Source organism: Nyctereutes procyonoides, unplaced genomic scaffold (assembly GCF_905146905.1).
Source record: "Nyctereutes procyonoides isolate TBG_1078 unplaced genomic scaffold, NYPRO_anot_genome, whole genome shotgun sequence".
Taxonomy (NCBI): domain Eukaryota; kingdom Metazoa; phylum Chordata; class Mammalia; order Carnivora; family Canidae; genus Nyctereutes; species Nyctereutes procyonoides.
The window spans coordinates 12,302,300-12,323,775 of NW_026575040.1; the positions used below are offsets into that span (position 1 = coordinate 12,302,300).

General features: G+C 36.6%; 1 protein-coding gene across 7 annotated transcripts in view; it reads left to right on the forward strand.

Moving 5' to 3' along the window:
• HERC1 (HECT and RLD domain containing E3 ubiquitin protein ligase family member 1) overlaps positions 1–21,476 on the forward strand; it is a 195,294-nt gene that overhangs the window by 153,351 nt on the left and 20,467 nt on the right. For 5 of the 7 annotated variants that reach the window (XM_055320270.1, XM_055320269.1, XM_055320273.1 and 2 more), the window contains exons 47-65: positions 127–327; positions 1,188–1,362; positions 3,464–3,734; positions 3,871–4,084; positions 4,803–5,059; positions 6,355–6,482; positions 7,209–7,336; positions 8,386–8,586; positions 9,926–10,056; positions 10,830–11,029; positions 11,415–11,520; positions 13,371–13,517; positions 14,283–14,384; positions 15,423–15,596; positions 16,828–17,121; positions 18,539–18,604; positions 18,760–18,885; positions 19,915–20,053; positions 21,081–21,262. In XM_055320270.1, the coding sequence (XP_055176245.1) occupies positions 127–327; positions 1,188–1,362; positions 3,464–3,734; positions 3,871–4,084; positions 4,803–5,059; positions 6,355–6,482; positions 7,209–7,336; positions 8,386–8,586; positions 9,926–10,056; positions 10,830–11,029; positions 11,415–11,520; positions 13,371–13,517; positions 14,283–14,384; positions 15,423–15,596; positions 16,828–17,121; positions 18,539–18,604; positions 18,760–18,885; positions 19,915–20,053; positions 21,081–21,262 (3,242 nt within the window). The remainder of the gene's footprint in view (positions 1–126; positions 328–1,187; positions 1,363–3,463; positions 3,735–3,870; positions 4,085–4,802; positions 5,060–6,354; positions 6,483–7,208; positions 7,337–8,385; positions 8,587–9,925; positions 10,057–10,829; positions 11,030–11,414; positions 11,521–13,370; positions 13,518–14,282; positions 14,385–15,422; positions 15,597–16,827; positions 17,122–18,538; positions 18,605–18,759; positions 18,886–19,914; positions 20,054–21,080; positions 21,263–21,476) is intronic. The other 2 variants (XM_055320276.1, XM_055320272.1) reach the window with 2 other exon arrangements.

The following is a 21,476-nucleotide window of genomic DNA, read 5'->3' on the forward strand; positions in this document are numbered from 1 at the left end:
CATAGTTTATTTTGTGGGCACTGGGCTTTCCATCCATTTGCATTTTAGACATATGTCAGTAACCATTGCCAGCAGTTATGTGATGTTTGTATTCACAGACCATACATTTATTTATTTAAATTCCAGAAGACTGGGACATGTTGGATGTTGATGAGGATGAAAAGCTAACAGGTGAAGAAGAATTTGAATTACTTGCTGGACCACTTGGTTTAAATGATCGGCGCATTGTACCAGAACCAGTTCAGTTCCCCGACAGTGATCCTTTGGGAGCATCAGTAGCGATGGTAACAGCTACCAACAGTATGGAAGAGACTCTCATGCAGATAGGTAAACTGAAATGCTAATTGGCATGGATTTTATACAGTCTGTATTCATTTGTTTCTTAGACTAGGTAAATAATCACATTGTTCCACCCCAACAAGTATCTTGGCCAGTTGTTTTAACATTTTGAAGGTATAATGTATTTTTTTATTTTTTTGTTTTTATGAAATACTGAAGTGATAGAAAACTTATAAAATATATGAATACAATTCTTTTGTTGACTTTGTGATGTGGGAATCCTAGAGCTGACAAAAAACAATTTTTCAGTCTTCTGTGTGTGTGTGTGTGTGTGAGAGAGAGAGAGAGAGAGAGAAAGAGAGAGAGTGTATGGGTAACTTTTGCTATTGGGAATATAAAATAATTAGTTTTGGTGACTCAGCCCTTTCTGTTATACTCAAAGCATATTTTATTTTTATTTTTTAAACAAATTTTATTTTTTTTTATTTTTTTTAAAGATTTTATTTATTTATTCATGAGACACAGAGAGACAGAGACACAGGCAGAGGGAGAAGCAGGCTCCGTGCAGGGAACCCAATGTGGGACTTGATCCCGGGACTCCAGGATCACACCCTGGGCTGAGCCAAAGCATCACACCTAAACTGCTGAGCCACCTGGGCTGCCCTAAAAGCATATTTTAAAAACTACGTATTTTGGTATTTGTTAGTATCAGTAGAAATGAAAGAGCAAAAAATAAATAAAACCAAAAAGACCCCCCATATATGTAATAGATTATTGTCTTAGAAATATCTATTTCTCCCAAGGACTTTTCTATGTAACAAAGTCCAGATGAGCAAAATGCATTGGTTTGCAGCCTGGAACTTCGATAGAATGGAAAATTTTTTCAGTAGTCGGGATATGTTTTTCAGGTTGCCATGGCTCTGTAGAAAAGAGTTCCTCTGGAAGAATAACACTGGGTGAGCAGGCAGCTGCCTTAGCAAACCCTCATGACCGAGTGGTGGCTTTAAGGAGAGTGACTGCTGCTGCTCAGGTTCTTCTGGCAAGAACCATGGTAATGAGAGCACTGTCTCTTCTCTCCGTCAGGTGAGTATTATTTAGTGTCAAATGATGCTGTTAGTTTCTAGAGTCTGGAATTATTTAGGAGGATGAGATAGAATTTTTAGAACCTTGAATATCTACTGTTGAATGAAAGAAGCTAGACATAGTTATCATTGTTATTCATCCAGTCCATCAATAAATAACTTAGCTCTTTTTGGTAGAAAATAACACTACTATAATAGCTGAGTAAACTGCAAACATTTTTTATTATCTGAAATGGGAAACTAAGCCTGTCAGTGCATTTGGTGCAAGAGAAAATAAAAGGTTGAGTAAATTTTTCTGCAAAATTGACCAACTATGTAGCTACTTCAACCTGCAGATTCCATCATGGAGATTCCTTCCATGTTCATACCATGGTATGTTGTATTTAAAAAGGAAGGAAGCCAAGAATACCTAAAAGGCATCCATTTAAGAAGTGGTTAAGCACTTCTTATAGGTATAAAACAGTAAATCAGTGAAGAGAGAAGAACCCTAAAGAAAGACTCAAAATAAAATTTGGATGGGTCTCTGGTATTGGCTCAAGAATAGGTAGTTTAGACAGTGGAGGAGAACAGAGTTTAGAAACTGACCCACATATATAGATAAGCACATGATTTACAGTTGGATTTATGACAGTGTTTATTTTGCAGAACAATGAGGAAAAGATGTCTACAATGACTTGGACTAGGTCAGATGGTTTATTCACATAGTAAAAAGTGAGCCTTGGCCTCAACCTCACACTAGATAAAACAAATGTTTCCAAGTGGCTCTTAGACCTAAATGTGAAAGAGAACTCATAATGTTTCTATAAGGTAGAAAGAATTTATTCTTGGTCTTGGGATAGGCAGAGTTTTCTTAAGCAAGTCACAAAAAGCATGCATCATAAAGAAAAAGAGTGATAAATTGGACTACATTGAAAAAGAACTTCTGTTCAACAAAAGTCATTAAGAAAATAAAAAGTCAGAAAGTAAACAAACCACTGAATGGGAGAAAAATTAACATTGTGTAACCAATAGAATATGTAAAGAATTCCTATTAATCCATAAGAAAAAGAGACAACCCAAAAGAAAATGAAGAAAATGCAAAATAATATGAAATGATCTCCAAATGGCCAGTGAACATGAAAAATTGGGTGTTCAACCTCATTAGTCTTCAGAGAAATGAAAATGAAAACCCAGTGAGATATTAACACACACCCATCAGAATGGCTAAAATTTAAGGGGGGAGGGGATGTGAGCAGGAGGATGTGGAACACCTAGAACCACCATACACTGCCAGTGAGAAAATCATACAGCTACTTTGGAAAACTCTTTAATAGTATTAACTAAAGGGGTATATTAACATACTCTGTGACCTAGAAAGCTACTCCTAGGTATATATATATTCAACAAAAATCCTTATATATGTGCACCCGAAGACATAGGCAAGAACATTCTCATGGCAGTGCTGTTCAGAACAACTAGTCCCATGCTGGAAACCACCTAATTGTCATCTGTATGGATAAATGAATGGTGGTAGATTTTATTAATATGTCAGTGAAAATGAGTATCTGCTACTATAATGCAACAACGTGGATGAGTCTTACAAGCATAGTGCTGAACAAAAGAAGCCAGACACAAAAGAATACAGACTTTATTATTATATAAAGTTCAAAACAGGCAAAACTGATTTATGACTTTATAAGTCAGTGATACTGGTTACTTTTAAGGGGCTAGTGACTGAGAAAGGCCCAAGCAGTCAGGCTTCTGAGGTGTTGGTAATGTTCTGTTTCTTGATCTGGGTGGGAAATGATTACATGAGATTGCCCAGTTTGTGAAATTCATCATTTGTGAACTTTCCTGTACATTATACTTTGGTAATTCAGTTATACTTCAAGTATATTAAATCAAAATAAAATATTAAAATTTAAAAAGTTTCAGTAATAGTTTCCAGCTTACTTAAAATTTTTCAACTTCATATATATATGAACTTCATATATATAACTAGTGAAATTGCAACTTACCTTTTATTTTGGTTGCTTGTACTTTGGATGATATGTGGGGCTCCACATGGTCCCATCAGAAATCTGTTTTCTTTATCCATCTGAAGTGTGTTTCTTTCCTGGCAGTGGTTCCAGTTGTAGCCTGGCTGCTGGTCTTGAGTCTCTGGGGCTTACAGATATCCGAACACTGGTTCGGTTAATGTGCTTGGCCGCCGCAGGGAGAGCTGGCCTCTCTACCAGCCCTTCTGCCATGGCAAGCACCTCAGAACGCTCACGAGGTGGGCATAGCAAGGCCAGTAAGCCCATCTCTTGCCTGGCTTATCTGAGCACAGCAGTGGGATGTCTGGCATCAAACACTCCTAGTGCTGCAAAACTCCTGGTGCAGTTGTGTACACAGGTAAGCTAGTTTTTGGTGCTTTTCTTGTTGAGTGGCTTATTTCCAACCAATTCTTAAACAGCCTTTTGGAGTGAAATCATTCTGTTCCAAAATTATATGTAAAAATTAAATCTGTTTGTTCCAATTGCCTCTTCAGAACTTGATTTCTGCTGCAACAGGTGTAAATCTAACCACGGTCGATGATCCAATTCAGCGAAAGTTTCTACCCAGCTTTCTCCGAGGAATTGCTGAAGAGAATAAGCTTGTGACCTCCCCAAACTTTGTAGTAACTCAGGCCCTTGTGGCATTACTAGCAGACAAGGGGGCCAAACTGAGACCTAACTATGATAAGTCAGAAGTTGAAAAAAAAGGTAAACTTCATGCCATTTACCATTTAAATTTATAGTCTTGTAACCAATTTGATTCATGCATTTTAAAACTGTCTTAGAGTTGTTGTAAGTGATGAATTACATAGCATTGTGTATACTTAAGTTCAGATCATAAAAGAAGTGCATGATCCTTTTTCATTGTATATGGAAACAAATATTAGAAAATGTACCAAATTTGTCTGGTTTGATTATTCTATTAGACTATGGTTTGAGTCACTAATAGATAATAATCCTGTTTAGTTTCCTTAGTAAAACCTAGATAAAGTTAGTGCTCATAAAATGGTTATGGTTTGAAGGGACTCTTTAATAACTATTGTCTACCCTTCTCTTCATCAGGACCATTTGGCCAAGATAGATGGGCTTTTGGATCTATTAGCTCAGGCCCTTGACTGGTTGTTATGATCACTTTTGAGCAGCAAAAGCCAAACTTTTACTTTTTAGGGTATGCTGCCTCTGCCCTGGCCTTAAGATTATTTCTGCTGCATTCTCAGTCTGTGTGTCCTAAGAAATATGTATTTTCAGTGAATCAGATTTACTATAGAATGTTATAGAAGATAAATGCATATACTTTGTTATGTATATTTTAGTAAATGATTGCTTGCAAAAGTGCTAATTCTTAAAAGATATGGGTTAACCCATTTTTTTTGTTTACCACTACCAGCTCTTACCTGGGCATCATTTCATTGTTTTGTTTAAGCAGGTTTAACTGCCCAATTGTATGCCCATCCTTCCTATGATCCTTCTGCTGTAGGCCCTCTGGAGCTGGCTAATGCCCTGGCAGCCTGCTGCCTCTCCTCCAGGCTGTCCTCACAGCATAGGCAATGGGCTGCTCAACAGCTTGTGCGCACTCTTGCTGCGCATGACCGCGACAATCAAACTACTCCCCAAACACTCGCTGATATGGGAGGAGATCTCAGAAAATGCTCCTTTATCAAGTTGGAGGCTCATCAGAACAGAGTATGTATTTTGAGCCCTTGAAATTTGTTAATCACCTTATGTAAGATAAAATAGTTTCTGCTCTTCTTAAAGAGCTCACAATTCAGATCTTAGCCTTTCTCTCTCTGTGTCTGTCTCTCTCTCACAGATACACACACACTCTTATCAATATTTGTCTAGTAGCTACCAGCTCTCCCTCTATGTTGGGTTGACGTAATAGTATACAAATAGAAAAACCAGATAAGGGATGAGAAAAAAATCAAGGGAATTGCCTCACAAAAGATGAAGGCTTATACATGCAAAGTGGAAAAGAAATTGTCCTCACTATTTTAATCTAACTCACTAGACTCCTGAGCATTGACAAGGGCAATTTAGGGAATGAAGACTGACCTCCATTATTTACCAATTAAAAGTCACCCCTTAGTCTGTTATGTTTATTTGATGGGACACTTAAATTCATTGAAGTATTTATACTTTATTGATTTAAATAAATATGTTTAGTAAAGATTCTAATAGTATCTTCAGTAACTCAAATGAGTTTGGGCGTAGTACTTTAAAGCCATACAAATAGGGATCCCTGGGTGGCGCAGCGGTTTGGTGCCTGCCTTTGGCCCAGGGCGCGATCCTGGAGACCCAGGATTGAATCCCACATCGGGCTCCCGGTGCATGGAGCCTGCTTCTCCCTCTGCCTGTGTCTCTGCCTCTCTCTCACTCTCTCTCTCTCTGTGACTATCATAAATAAATAAAAATTAAAAAAAATAAAGCCATACAAATAGATGTATGTTTACATGCCAATTAGAGAAGAGTGAGATCATGTATATTAGGTTATAACATGAATGTTTTTCTTTTACAATTTCCTCAGATTTTTAAAAAATTTGATAGAGGATGACAATCATTTAAAAACTTGCTTAAAATTGTTGGACTTTTTCAGAACGAAATCTTGCCATTTGCAACAACATGGATGGAGCTAGAGAGTATAATCCTAAGCGAAATAAATAGAGAAAGACAAATATCATGATTTTACTCATTTGTGGAATTTTAGAAACAAATGAACAAAGGGATAAGGAAGAGACAGGCCAAAAAACAGGCTCCTAGCTACAGAAAACAAACAGAGGGTTCCAGAAGAGAGGTGAATAGAGTATAAGTGAAATAGGTAATAGGGATTAAGAGTACACTTATGATGTTGGGCACTGAGTAATGTACATAATTGTTACATCACTATATTGTACACCTCAAACTAATATAACACTATATAGTAACTATACTGGAATTAAAAACTTAATAAAAAAATTGTGGGACTTTTTAAACTTTTCCAGGTAATGACTTGTGTTTGGTGTAATAAAAAAGGACTCTTGGCAACAAGTGGCAATGATGGTACCATCCGAGTGTGGAATGTTACTAAGAAGCAATATTCACTGCAACAAACCTGTGTGTTCAATAGATTGTGAGTACTAACATCTGCTCTTCTGGTATAATGTTTAAAATAAGAGAATCCTGACATGCTTGGTTTTGGTCGTGTTAACATAATCAAATTGTTACTAAAATTTTTTTACCATTTTTCTTATACAGTAGTCTTACTATATCTTCAATGTATGTTTTTAAATTTCCAGGATAGTAATTAAGAAAATAAAAAATTTAACTATCAATATCTGGACTTAGAATTAAATCAAGGTCTACTGTGCTAGCATAATAAATGTTAAGCTCTACAAACAATAGCCTAATTTTCCATTATTCTTTAAGGATTATTTAGGAATTAAATTAATATTTCCTCTGTAGCAGAGTGTAACAGTTTTTATAGTTTTATAGCTAGCTGTAGGTATTTCTTTTCTGAGAACTTTCCTAGGGATTAGGCAAACAAGAGTCAATGTGTTCTGAATAATACCCATATATACAACCCATGCAGAATCAGAATGTCTTTGTTGACAAAGTAGGTACTACATTAAATGTGAAGCCTAAGCATCACTCCTTTTATAAATCTACATTTTTCACATCATGACAAATATTAACGAATATGTGATTGTCAAATGCTGTTAGCCAAGCCTTCAAAATGAAAGAATCTGTATTATATACTCTAGTCCATCAGAAACCTTTATTTTATTTTAAGATTTGGGGTTTAGTATATTTTTGGATGATGAGGATTAGAATTCCATACATGTCTCTTATATTTTAGAGAAGGAGATGCTGAGGAAAGCCTGGGGTCACCCAGTGATCCAAGTTTCTCACCTGTTTCCTGGAGTATCAGTGGCAAATACCTAGCTGGGGCCTTGGAAAAGATGGTGAATATTTGGCAAGTTAATGGTAAGTGCCCTGCCAATACTAGCAAACTACTGAAGGTACTTTTTAAGCCTTTTTCTTAGCTTTCTGAGTCCAAACAATGGCTTCCTTTCATCCTGAAACTTACAATCTATTCATCAGCTTTGTAGATCTACACATATTATGGTTTAAATTAAAGAGGATGTTGGGGATGCCTACGTAGCTCAGTCGGTTAAGCATCTGCCTTTGGCTCAGGTCATGATTCCAAGGTCCTAGGATTGAGCCTCATGAGTGAGCTCTCTGCTCAGTGAAGAGTCTGCTTCTCCTTCTCCCTATCCTTCCTCTGCCCCCCCCCCCACTCATGCTCGCTCGCTCTCTCTCTCTCTCTCTCTCTCTCTCAAATAAAATCTTTAAATTAATTAATTAGTTAATTAAAGAGGATGTGCTCATTTCCTGACTCCTTTCTTGGAGTTTTGACTAATCTGGTATCTGTAAACTAAAAGTTCTCTTCACGCACTACTGTACGTGAGGATTTGAGTATTTAGTGTTCATAATAGGATTTGAGCTATGAGTTTTCAGTGATAGAAATCACTTGAAATACTTCTATTAAAATTGTCCATTTCACCAGTACAAACTCATGTCAATTTCTCATACTATGTCTCTAAAAAGTAAAGATTACTGTAATCTCAGGCCTATCCATATTTTTTTAATTTTTGCATATTTAAAGAATAGCTGTTCTGTTTCATATATTTGAAGGAACAGCTGGCCTTAACTATAGGGAAATTTTTTATGTTTAATTTTCAGTAATTATTAGGAAAAGAGTTAGCATGTGACATTTTTACACTGAATATTTTCCTTTACTCCCTCTGTAATAAGGCTATCATTTTTATCCCATTAGTAATTACAGAAAAGTCTATGAATTTGATAATCATGTATAGTATATAAATGAAGGATCCTGCCTTGTAGTTGTAGTCATTATTACGCTATTTTGAAATTGGGGACTGCCTTGAGTGTACTATTAAAATTGAGTAGTATTTATTTTTTATTATTGTTTATGAAAATTAAGTAACAACAACAACTTTTTCCCTCTTTAGGAGGAAAAGGATTAGTAGATATTCAGCCTCATTGGGTATCTGCCCTGGCTTGGCCAGAGGAGGGTCCAGCTACAGTGTGGTCAGGAGAGTCTCCAGAATTATTGTTGGTGGGACGGATGGATGGATCTCTAGGACTGATTGAAGTTGTTGATGTGTCCACCATGCACCGTCGAGAATTGGAACATTGCTATCGAAAGGATGGTAAATGACTGGACTTGGGTCTAATTGAGAAATTATTCTCCCAATCAAAAAACTTAATTTTTTGGCACTTGCTTTTAAAAGTGCTGAGTGAATATTACTTTTGGCTTTGTTCTCTAAATTGTCCGGTTAATATTTCATTTTAATTAGTTACTAAGTTGAAGGATATTTCTCTTCCAACATCTACATCTTTGCCAAAATGAAATCTAATAGTATTTTATTAGTCATTCATTCTTTGTATAAGTGTCTGAACTCTTGGAGTAGGGCTCCAAGTCTCCCTTGAAAGTTAGAAATATCCAAGAGAAAAAAATTACAATTATTGGTAGAAATGAAATTGTTAACAAATGAATGAAATTGAGGAAATAGGAAGAGGAGGAGGGAAGTTTCTGGTGTGACAAGAGTTAGTAGGAAGTATATTTTCATTTATTTTCTTACTGTGTTCCCTTTGGATGCATAGGCATTTTACTACATAGTTGTTTTGCGGGGGGTGGAGCATTTCACAGATTACAGTCTCAGCTTACATGGTATTCTATTAACAATAGAACAAGGATTTTTATTATTATTATTATTTAGTTTTTTTAAATAGATAATGCCTTCATGGGGTTGAAAAATTTTAAAGTTTAAAAAGATAAACAGTGAAAAGTCTTTTTCCCATCTACTCAGTTCCTGTGTCCCCATTATACTCTCATAGATAAACTTTGTTTTTTACCTCTCTTATAGCTTTCCAAGGTTATTTGTACTTAAAGAAGCAAATATGAATGTAGATTGTTAGAAATAGGACGTATTTGGTAGAGTATGGCAACACACTGAGTAGGGAATTTTAAGCAAAAAAAGAGACAGGTATTTTCTTTCTATGACTTGGGTTATTTCATTTCTCAGTTTCATGGTAGATTCTGGGCCAAAAGGAAAGAAACCAGTACATTGAATTGGAATCAGCAAGGGAATTTAATTTTTCAATAATTACCTGAAAAGAAATTAAAGATTAAAAAGGATTGGGCATGGGATGTAATGAGCGCTTGGTGTTATGGAAGACTGATGAACACTGACCTCTACCTCTGAAACCAATAATATATTATATGTTAATTAATTGAATTTAAATAAAATAAATCTAAAAAAAAAAACAAAAAAATTAAGGTATTCCTTGTCACTTATAAATAACACTTTTAAAGTGGGTTACACAGAATCCCTACATTTGGTCTAATAAATCCATCAAAGTTTTGGAAAATTACCTGCAATGGTTGCAGTACCATATATTTGTTGCAAAGTCTGTCTTTAAGTTAGACAATGACAAAGGAGTCGCTTATGTTTTCTTTCTTTTTGAAATTTGTTTTTATCATGTTAGTGTCTGTAACTTGCATTGCTTGGTTCAGTGAAGACAGACCATTTGCAGTGGGATATTTTGATGGAAAGTTGTTACTGGGAACAAAAGAACCACTTGAGAAAGGAGGCATTGTTCTAATTGATGCACATAAGGTAAAGCATCTTTACCAGATGGTTATTTTTTCTTATTACATAGTATTGCTTGATACCAGTTTTTTAAAACTTTTTACATCAGTCATTTACAATTGAGAATTTTATGTTAACAAAGTCTTTGGGCCATGTATATACATGGGAAAATCTGTGTAAGAGAGCCATCAAGCCAAGAAAGAAGTAAAACCAAAACAGTGAAATGGAACACCCTTGGAACACCCCCTGTCAAATGCTAGAAATTCCACCTATGAAGAATGATTCCTTTACCTCAAAAAGAGGTTGCTAATTTTGATGTTTACAGGGCTGTCTAGGCAAGAGGTATAAGTGCGTGAAGCCAGGAGCTGGAAGGTGTTGAAGAAGTGTCAGAAGAATACAATGATGACAGCCATATAAACACAAATATATCTTAGATTCTCATAATATTCACTATTTTGTTATGAGGAGTGCTGCTTTTTTTTTAAGTTTCTTCTTTTTTATATTTTAATGGTTATAAGTAAAAAAAAAAACTTAAAATACTAGTGAAAGATGAATATTCCTTCTAAATCAGAATTTCATTATTTATTCAACTAGCATTTACTGAACTTTGACTACAGCAAATAAATACATATAATGCAGTCTAGGTCTAGTTATTGGGAATGATATGACAGTATCTTATTTGCATAAAATGTTGATTTCAAAATATTGAGTAATAGAAGTACAGGTCATAAATTACTAAGTTTAAAGTATTTGTGAAGGAAGCATTACCATGATTTTTTTTCTCTCCCTACCATTTTAAGGATACTCTTGTTAGTATGAAGTGGGACCCAACAGGTCATATTCTTATGACATGTGCCAAAGAAGAAAATGTGAAACTCTGGGGGCCTATATCAGGATGCTGGCGTTGTCTACATTCACTCTGCCATCCATCTATTGTAAATGGCATTTCTTGGTGCAGCCTCCCAGGGAAAGGATCCAAATTGCACTTGCTGATGGCTACGTATGTTATGAATTTGTGTGTGTGTGTGTGTATCTTAATTTTTATATTAGTATAGACTGTTACTTGCATTAAATATGGCTTCTCAGTAGTCTTAAACAGTTTATTGCATATTGCAATTCTCATAATGTGTAATACTGTGAGATCATCTTAGACAAAAAAAGAATAATTTTCCAATGTGGACCTTGGTGTGCAATCTCCTTAACTGGGTGTGATGTTGTTAGAATATTAATTCTATTTGTATTTCTTGTAAAAGATTATAGCATACCCATTATAAATTTAAAAAATAATACTGTTTTAATTTTATCAGGTCTTAATTGTTTTTTGAAAATATATTTACTTCATATTGACATGTCTTGGTTTTATGTGATCAATTTTTTTTTTTAAGTGGCTGTCAGAGTGGCTTAGTATGTGTTTGGCGTATTTCACAAGATATCACACAGACCAGTGCAGCTGGTTCAGAAGGATGGTGGGACCAGGAGTCCAGTTGCCAGGTAAATGTTCTGGTGCTTTTGAAGACCTTATCTGAAACCATAGATGATATATGTTATCAAAGTAATCCTCCCTTGATTACTAAGATACTCAATACTTAGTATCCAAAAGGGCAAGATCCATTAGGGAAGCCTGAATAATTGTCATGCTTTGTGTGTTTTCTGGATTAGCTTTGTTTTTATAAGTCAGGACATGTTTGCTTGTTAAAGTGAGTTATTCAAGAAATATTGAGGTGTGATCATGTATGGGACTGGATATATTCAACAGTACAGATAGAGAAGTCCTAAGTTAAGTCTTCAGTGCGGTGAAATAGGAGCACCCTTGTCCAAAGTACCTCCTTTTGATACCAAAATTCTCCCTATGAAGAATAATTCCTTTACCTTAAACAGGGGTTACAAATTCAGATAAATGCTTACAGGGCATCTAGGAAGCTAGGAGTTGGAGGTACGGAGAGGGTAAAAACAAGCAAAAAACTTAGAAGCAGATATCTTTCCTATAAAGGACACAGCTGCCATAGAGTTGATTGTCACCCTCCAAAAATGAGGCTATTGTTACTAGATTATCTCACTTTTTTCTGATAGAAGCAAAAAATCCAGTGTTTTGGGATGCCTGGGTGGCTCAGCGGTTAAGCATCTGCCTTTGGTGCAGGGCATGATCCTGGGGTCCTGGGATTGAGTCCCACATTGGGCTCCCTGCATGGAGCCTACCTCTCCCTCTGCCTATGTCTCTGCCTCTCTCTGCCTCTCATGAATAAATAAATAAAATCTTTAAAAAAAAATCCAGTGTTTTAAGTAAAATCTCCCAGTGTTAAACATTGGCACCTGAATTAAAATTCTTTAAAACACTGGGTAGTCAAATGACATCCCTGAGCTAACAGTTTGTACCTTCTGTTGCTCTCTCTTTTACTCGTGATATAAATACCCCTGGAAGAAATATGCCTTAGGTCATCTTTGGGTAAATAAGTACATCTAGTATTATACTCTGTCATAATTAGAAGGAAGAGAGAGCTTAATGGCAGGGAGAGAGGGGTGAAGAGGGAGAGGTAAATAGCTCACTAATGGGAGGAAAATATCACAGAAGTGGAAGTGGAAGCACTAAAGATAAATTTTATTTGCTGTTTGTGCTACAGAGTGGCCCTTTCGACAGTTCTTACCTGTCTCACTTTTAAAACCTGCACAGTAAACATGAAAATAGACACCAAGTAGCAGACAAAAAACCACTGGCCAGCAAAAAGAAGTACCTGCTTAATATAAAACCAACATGTACAATGCATGAATTTTAGGGGCTAAAAATGAAAATTACATAAAGCTAAATTTAAAAATACTCATTAAAAAGCAGGAGTTAGAATTTTTCTGTGTCTAAGAGATAATTGGAACTTTAGAAATGTTATTTCTGCCAGTTTGAAGAATAGGAAATTCACTTTGAAGTGTGTCAAAAAAAAGATGAAACTCAGCCTCAAAGGAGCAAAGGAGGGGCAGCCCTGGTGGCTTAGTGGTTTAGCGCCGCCTTCAGCCCGGGGTGTGATCTTGGAGACCCAGGATCGAGTCCCACATCAGGCTCCCTTGCATGGAGCCTGCTTCTCCCTCTTCCTGTGTCTCTGCCTCCCTCTCTCTTTGTGTCTCTCATGAATAAATAAATAAAATCTTAAAAAAAAAAAAAAAAAAACAACGAACAAAGGAGAACAAGATTGATACTTTATTATTTTCTCAAGCTAAACCTTGTGAGAGAGTTGTCCTTCCCTCCTCCCCAATTTTATGCCACATTATAAAATACAAAATTTTCAAGAATGAATTCTAAATATTGAATCTATAAATTTGTTTTAATTTCAATATGTATTAAAAATGAATTGCAGGATGGATATAGGAAATCAGCCAGAGCCAAGTGTGTTTATCAGCTACGAGGACACATCACCCCTGTCCGGACTGTTGCCTTTAGTTCTGATGGGTTGGCCCTCGTGTCTGGTGGACTGGGTGGGCTCATGAACATTTGGTCTTTAAGGGTAAGAATATAGATGTTATTTTTATCTTAAGTGCTTATTATTAATTTATATATGATAAGATTTAACCCAACCAATCTTAGGAATATTTTGTGTTTTAAGATCTTAGATACTGAAGAAACTCCTTTCAAAATTATTTTTTAGTTTTTCTTTTTGATATAGTTTTAAAGTCATCTAAAAAAGGCCCCAGAAAATTGGATGGTAGCTATGTAATTGGACATTGCTAAATTTAGCCGGTGTAGATTTTAGACTATGTTTTTGTGAATGTGAAGCATAAATTTAAAAATGTAAATAAAGCCTGGGTGGCGCAGCGGTTTGGCGCCGGCCTTTGGCCCAGGGCGCAATCCTGGAGACCCGGGATCGAATCCCACGTCGGGCTCCCGGTGCATGGAGCCTGCTTCTCCCTCTGCCTGTGTCTCTGCCTCTCTCTCTCTCTCTCTCTCTCTCTCTCTCTCTCTCTCTCTCTCTCTGTGACTATCATAAATAAATTTAAAAAAATGTAAATAAAGAGTGGGGCAGTCAGCTAAGCATCTGACTTGGTTTTGGCCCGAATCATGATCTCGGAGTCATAGGATCGGGCTCTCTGCTCAGTGGGGAGTCTGCTTGGGATTCTCTCCCCCTGCTTGTGCCTCTCCCATGCCCCCACTCTTGTGCATGCATGTTTGTTCTTTCTCTGTCTCTCTCTTTCAAAATAAGTAAATAAATCTTTAAAAAAAATAAAGACTAAGGTTAAGTGATGTACACTGATATAAATACATCTCGTTTTAGGATGGCTCTGTCCTGCAAACTGTTGTAATAGGCTCTGGAGCTATTCAGACTACAGTATGGATTCCAGATGTTGGGGTAGCTGCTTGCTCAAATAGATCAAAGGTAATTTTGCTATTATGTTAAATTTTAGAGTATAAGTCAATAAGTTACCTTAGAATCATAGTCTAAGCAGCTCTATTTATGTGAAAGAGGAGAACTTTCACATAAAATTCTAATAATACAACTATCTAGTGACAGAAGGAGAACCAGAACCCAGGCCTCCTGATTTATAATCTAGTATTCTTCCTACTATACCCTAGACTTTGATGAAAATGTTTAATTATTGAACAACTTAATTTCCACTGGAAGTTATAAAGTAGATTTTCACTTTCTGCCATGATCTTTTGAGATAGCAGTAAACTCTTAAAAGAATTTTCTCTTAAAAAAAAAAAAAGAATTTTCTCTAAAAAGGAGGACCAAAGACCTTTAGCTCAAATATACAAAATGTATCTTGACTTTCAAATGTAATATTCTAGTTAAAAAAAAAAAAAGTAGTCCCTGCTCTAAAGTAATTCTGATATGACATTATCTCCTGCAGTCTTGCTCTTTATACCCTTCATAAATAGAACCAATGTACTACTTTAGTTTACATTTTATTAGTTAAAAGATTTTAAAATTGGGCTGTAAACCTTCATGGACAGTCCATAATATAGAATCAGAGCCAAGGCAATGGTGGCCTATGTAGAATAAATCCTAGAGCCAGTTAGAACACTGCTGCTTCTCTTGCAGATGTGTCCCTCAGCAGACAAAGTACTCTTTCCTCTAGTACTCCCGTGGTCATGTCTGGCTTTTGAAATATACTGGCTACCTTGTCCTACAAGTCCTATGAAATAGTAAAGAATGAACGTCTCCTTAAGGAGAATCAGCAAATCCAAGATAGCTCACAAATTTTATGGTTATTTCTTATTAATCTGTTTTTACTTAAAATTCAGGATGTTTTGAAGTTATAGGCATTAAAGGTACAGTGTAAATTTTCCAAAAAGCAAAAGTGTTTAATGCAATAACTGGAAGGAATTTCAGATATGAATGGTAATAGAATTTTCTCTCTTTTATCTTTTATTTAAACAAATCTATCACGTGGCATGATTTATTTTCTGTCAGGATGTTTTGGTCGTGAATTGTACAGCAGAATGGGCTGCTGCCAATCATGTTTTAGCAACCTGTAGGACAGCGCTGAAACAGCAGGGTGTTCTGGGATTAAACATGGCTCCCTGCATGAGAGCGTTTCTGGAGCGACTACCCGTGATGCTTCAGGAGCAGTATGCCTATGAAAAGGTAACTTGACACTCACTGATAGAGTTACAGATGACTGCTGCTCTGGAATTTGAATTGCAGCTTTGAATTTATTCCATGAGAGCATAAGGTCTGAGGAAAAAATGAGTGGGGGCTCTTTGGCAGAAACAAATAAAGTTAAATCATGTCTAAAACAGTTGTTAAGTAACCCTCAAATTTGTATATGTTTGTATAATTTTTTTTCAGATTACACATCCGCTTCAAAACTTCTTACAATAGTTATGCTGTAGAACATAACTTTCCCTTTCTGGACCCATAAATCTATTTTTATGTGGTTTTGCCGTCCTCCACTTGGGAGGTGTGGGGGTGCATATGGGTATCAGAATGAACGTTCTCTCTGTTTATCAGGGGAATCCCTGTGGAAAGTTTAGTGGAAGAGCTAAGGCTGAACTGAGTAGGGTCCTTAAATCTAGAATGAGGAATAAGGGAATTTGGACCTGTAGCCCAGGCTGTGATCCTGTGTAGTTGGCTTTCCAGCCCTTGGTAGTCACAGTGTGCTGCCTCTAGGCAGTGCTCTTTGGGTTTTTTTTTTCCTTCTTTTTTGACCAACCTACATTAATACAATCAGCTGTTACTGTATCTGGTTAACTTCACTGATACATTTGCCCAGGTTTTCTTTTGCAAGTGGCTTAGCATCTCCCAGAGTTGCTCTGCCACAGTTAGGGAGGGCCATGGAGGGAGGGATCTCCCTTGATGGCTCCCAGAATTTGTTTTCTTATAAAGGAGAAAATGTGAAACAGGAGCAGGTCGATGGTTTGGTTACCTGCTTTTTATTAATGAAAAACTATAGTGGAACTGTACAGCTAAATGCAGTGTGATGTCCTGGATTGAATCCTGGAGCAAAAAAGGGGCATCAATGGGAAAGCCAAATAAAATTCTGTGGTTTAGTTAGTATTGTAGCCAATATTAATTTCTTGGTTTATAAGATATTAACATTAGGGGAAGTTAAGGATTTACAGGAATTCTCTGTGCTATCTCTAACTCTCTGTGTATCTAAAATTATTTCAAAGTAAAAATCTTAAACAGCTAATTTTTTATTTTTATTTTTTTAAGTTTTTGTTTAAATTCCACTTTGTTAACATTTTAGTTTCAGATGTAAAAAAAAAATCCAGTAAACTTAAAAAATACAATTATAGGTTTTCAGAATACAGTAGGTTAATTTACAATATTTGGTATAAGCTCTTCAATTTAACATTCTTGTATTTCCTCTTAGCCTCATGTGGTTTGTGGTGATCAGCTTGTTCATAGTCCCTACATGCAATGTCTGGCTTCCCTTGCTGTGGGACTGCATCTGGATCAGCTGTTATGTAACCCTCCAGTGCCACCACACCACCAGAACTGCCTCCCTGACCCAGCATCCTGGAATCCAAATGAGTGGGCCTGGTTAGAATGTTTCTCAACCACCATAAAAGCTGCTGAAGCCCTGACCAATGGAGCACAGTTTCCAGAATCTTTTACTGTTCCTGATCTAGAGCCTGTTCCAGAGGATGAACTTATATTCCTAATGGTAAGCATAATATGAGCTGCTACTATATATAGCTCAGATTGTTTCACGAGTGTTTAGCAAGTAAAAGACCTTCGGTAAGTATTTCCTAGCTGGGATAGCCGGAAGGATGCCCTTAGATAAACTTAAAATATTTTGCTCTCAGATAGTCACTTTCAGTCTTATGGCAACCCTCTATGGTGACAAAGATGGTGTACATGAGAATCGGAGGCTCCTGTAAGCTTGTTAACTTTCAGTGACATAGTCCCCTATTTTCTCATTTTTTGTCCATTCATAGGTTCCTTGTTTTGTACCTTATTTATACATATTTTAGCATCTTTGCTTGGATCACCTTGTGGGATTTATTCCACATAGAGATTTTCAATTATTTAATTATGTTTTAATCACCATAAAATGAGAATATAGAAGAGCATTCCAGTTGTCCTTTCTTTGATTGTATTTGGGAATGTCTGGATGTAGAAACTGTGCTGTAAATGAAATGCCTGTGTAGATAGAGCAGACCAGTGCTTGACCTAACAACCTATTTAGTTATGATTTATATATATACAAATGTTTGAATACAAAATATATAGATATAATATAAAATAAATATGAATTGAGGGAAATTAGCTATAAAATATAATTTAATTAAGACGTATCCTTCTGCAGCACCTGGGTGGCTCAGTCAGTTAGTTAAGTGTCTGCCTTTGGCTCAGGCCACGATCCCAGGGTCCTGGGATTGAGCCCCACATGAGGCTCCCTGCTCAGCGGGGACTCTGCTTCTCCCTCTCCCTCTGCCCCCTCACTGTTTATATGCTCTCATGCATACTCTTTCTCACATAAATAAATAAAACTTAAAAAAACAAAAAGCATCCTTATAAGCCTTTTTGCCCCAAATCTGTCATTTTGTAGATGAGGAAATTGAAGCCTAGAAAGATGAAGTGACCTGCCTGCTGCTGTACAGCAAGTTCATGGGGGTGGTGACTCCTGCACATGACCTTGTGCCCATTGGTGCTCAGAAAACATAAATGGTTAATTTTGAATCACCAGTGTGGTAGTGATGGTGATAGTTGATCTTAAAGTGTTTATGATAAAGGGAAATATTAACAATGCATAGTCAAGTTTGACATGATTATAAAACTGTTCTTAATTTCTTATACCATTAGAAAATTTTTCTTATAGTATTACTAAACTTTTTTATGGAAAGAAGACTTAGTTGTTAATTAATAACAGATAAATCTTGAAGTACATAGGTAGTTTGGTCAATTAAGTATATAGCTCTTGATCTCAGCTCAGGTCTTAATCTAAGGGTCCTGAGTTCAGGCCCCATGTTGGGGGTGAGGGAAGCTTTTTTTTTTTTCCAAAAAAAAAACAAAAAACAACAAAAACAGATAAATCTTTTTTAAGCAAGATTGATCCTGATGTTTTCTGTGTCTTGTAGGATAACAGTAAATGGATTAATGGCATGGATGAACAAATTATGTCTTGGGCAACTTCCAGACCTGAGGTCAGTGAAGATAACTATGTGGGTGATTCTCAGTAAATCTTCTGGTTCTAAATGCTTGATTGTTTGTTTGTAACCTGGTGTCTCTTATAGAGGCTGGCACATGTTTGTTTGAATGTATGGTTGAACCTAATTTTGAGATGATTGTGGTTTTTTAGGACTGGCACCTGGGAGGTAAATGTGATGTCTACCTGTGGGGTGCTGGCAGGCATGGACAGTTGGCAGAAGCTGGAAGGAATGTAATGGTACCTGCAGCAGCTCCCTCATTCTCACAGGCCCAACAGGTGACTAATAGGGCAAAGAAGTGGAGAAGAAACTTGAGAACTCTTAACAATACTGATTCCCTTACTATGAGATAAAGTTTACCCATTGTGTAATCTGTTGTGAGGAATAACTAAATATGAGGTATAAAATATATCTAAAAAATATAAGCTAAATAAAAACTTTCTGGGGCTTTTATCAGACTTAATATTTTATTAATAACTTTCTAAATTTTTCTTGCTTTCAAGTGTGATGAATTAACATGCATTAGGCCTGTGTAGTATGTATTTATAGACGTTAACAAACTCCTAATTATTGATTCTGTATTGTGGTCATTAACTTACAGAGATCTTTAGCTAGATTTTATTGACACCCCTCTAATAATCATGGTAGTCTATTTCCAAGCCCTTTCTCAAGCCACTACTTCCATTCTTCTCCATGTTACTAAGTCCCAGGATGCACTCCTCTTTCTTGTGTATATCCCCTCAGCTTTCCACTTCTTGATGATCTCCAGCCAGTGTTTAATATTTCCCCCACCACCCTTTCCTCTTTCTGTTTTGTTATTAATATTATTTAAACTGCACAATTGGAGCACCTGAGTGGCTCAGTCAGTTAAGTGTCGGCGTGGGTCATGGTCTGAGGGTCATGACATTGAACCCTGTGTCGGGCTCTGTGCTCAGTGCAGAGTCTGCTCCAGATTATCTCCTTCTCTGTCTCTGCAACCCTTCCCCCTGCTTGCACATGTACACACACACTCTCTCTCTCAAATAAAATCTTTAAAATAAATAAACTGTGCACAATTGGCTGAAATCCCTGTAGATCAGATAGTTCTAAATGATTTTAAATAGTCCAATGAGCCTCATACATCTCTTTGTTAAGCAAGCAGTTTTTTTAATAATCAAGAGCTTATAGGAACCCCATAGTTATATCAACCCGTCCTCTTTAGTGAAAGGATAAAAGAATTAATAAAGATATCCTAGGTATACATAGAATCATTTTAAGTGTTAAAGCTATATAATAAAGGATAATATATGTGTGTGTTTTTATACTAGGTCATATGTGGTCAGAATTGTACCTTTGTCATCCAGGCCAATGGCACAGTGTTGGCTTGTGGGGAAGGAAGTTATGGAAGATTGGGACAAGGAAATTCAGATGACCTTCATGTGCTGACAGTTATTTCAGCCCTACAAGGTAAAACTATGCTCAGTTAAAAGGTGGTCAGAAACTATGGCCTAACTGTAGGAATGTTAGCTTATGTTGGAACTCATCTCAAACCTTTGCTAGATAAAGTCATAGCGGGTCACTTATTTAGATTCTCATTTAGGATGTACAGCCTGATTTTCATTTTTTAAGCTATGTTATTTTGCAAGCTATTTATCATGGCAGTGCTAGAATTCAATGATATAAATAACTATTTTAAGACTCACTGAAGATTGTAAACAAATTATTTAAAATTGCAAAACTGTAATTAGGCACATTAATAACTATTAATGTGTTTCCTAAAAAGTAAAAATCAGTTGATATGGAAATGTGCAGATGTTCTAAAGACTTTACAGGGTATCTCTGTCAGAGTTCTCTGACTTGGGAAAAAAAAAAAACTTCTGGAAAAACCACTGCAGGAACTCCTGGCTTTTGTTTCTTAAGTCAACTTTTACTGACTCCAGAGCCTACAAAGAGAGCAAAGAGGATTTTTTAAGTAAAAGCATACAAGTAACAATGAGTTCAGAACCAATTCTGAAATAGTGCTAAGTTGTCTTCCTTGAGGTTTCTTCCTCCCAGAGCACAGCAGTGGAGGTGGGGTTCCTATCCAGTACTATTGCATCCTGTCTCTAGGACTTTACACAGCTAGACTAGACCTTTTTGTGACTCAGTTAACCCATTTGTAAAAGTGGTGATGATAATATCTGCCTCATACGTTCTTTGTGAAAATAGAAAAGGAGATAACCCAGGTAAAGCATTTCTACGAGTGGCTAGAACATAGGCCTTGATGACTATAACTATTCCCATCACTCTCCTTTTCTTCTTTGTCATCATCCTTTGTTTAAATTGCTCCCAATTTACTTGGTTATGGCTTCAAATTTGATTTAAAATGAAAGACATTGTTTATATTTGTGTAGTACAGTTATGTTGATTTTCCATGCTGAGAGTATTCTGTAGTAGCTGCAAATAAATAGTTTTAACATCCAGCGATTCTTACTGGCTTTCTGCTCTGTTTCAGGATTTGTGGTGACCCAGCTGGTGACTTCTTGTGGTTCTGATGGGCACTCAATGGCCCTGACTGAGAGTGGTGAGGTCTTTAGCTGGGGAGATGGTGATTATGGCAAACTCGGCCATGGGAACAGTGACAGGCAGCGGCGCCCCAGGCAGATCGAGGCCTTACAAGGAGAAGAAGTGGTGCAGGTCAGGCAGGATGTGGATAAGTTTGCCTTTGAATATGAACATACTAGTTGTTGAATAGTGCTCCCAAATTTAGGTAGCAGGAAATAATAGTATAAATATATTTTAAGATTTTTTAAACAATTTATTCGAGAGAGAGAGAGAGAGAGAGAGAGAGAGAGAGAGAGGCAGAGACACAGGCAGAGGGAGAAGCAGGCTCCATGCAGGGAGCCCGATG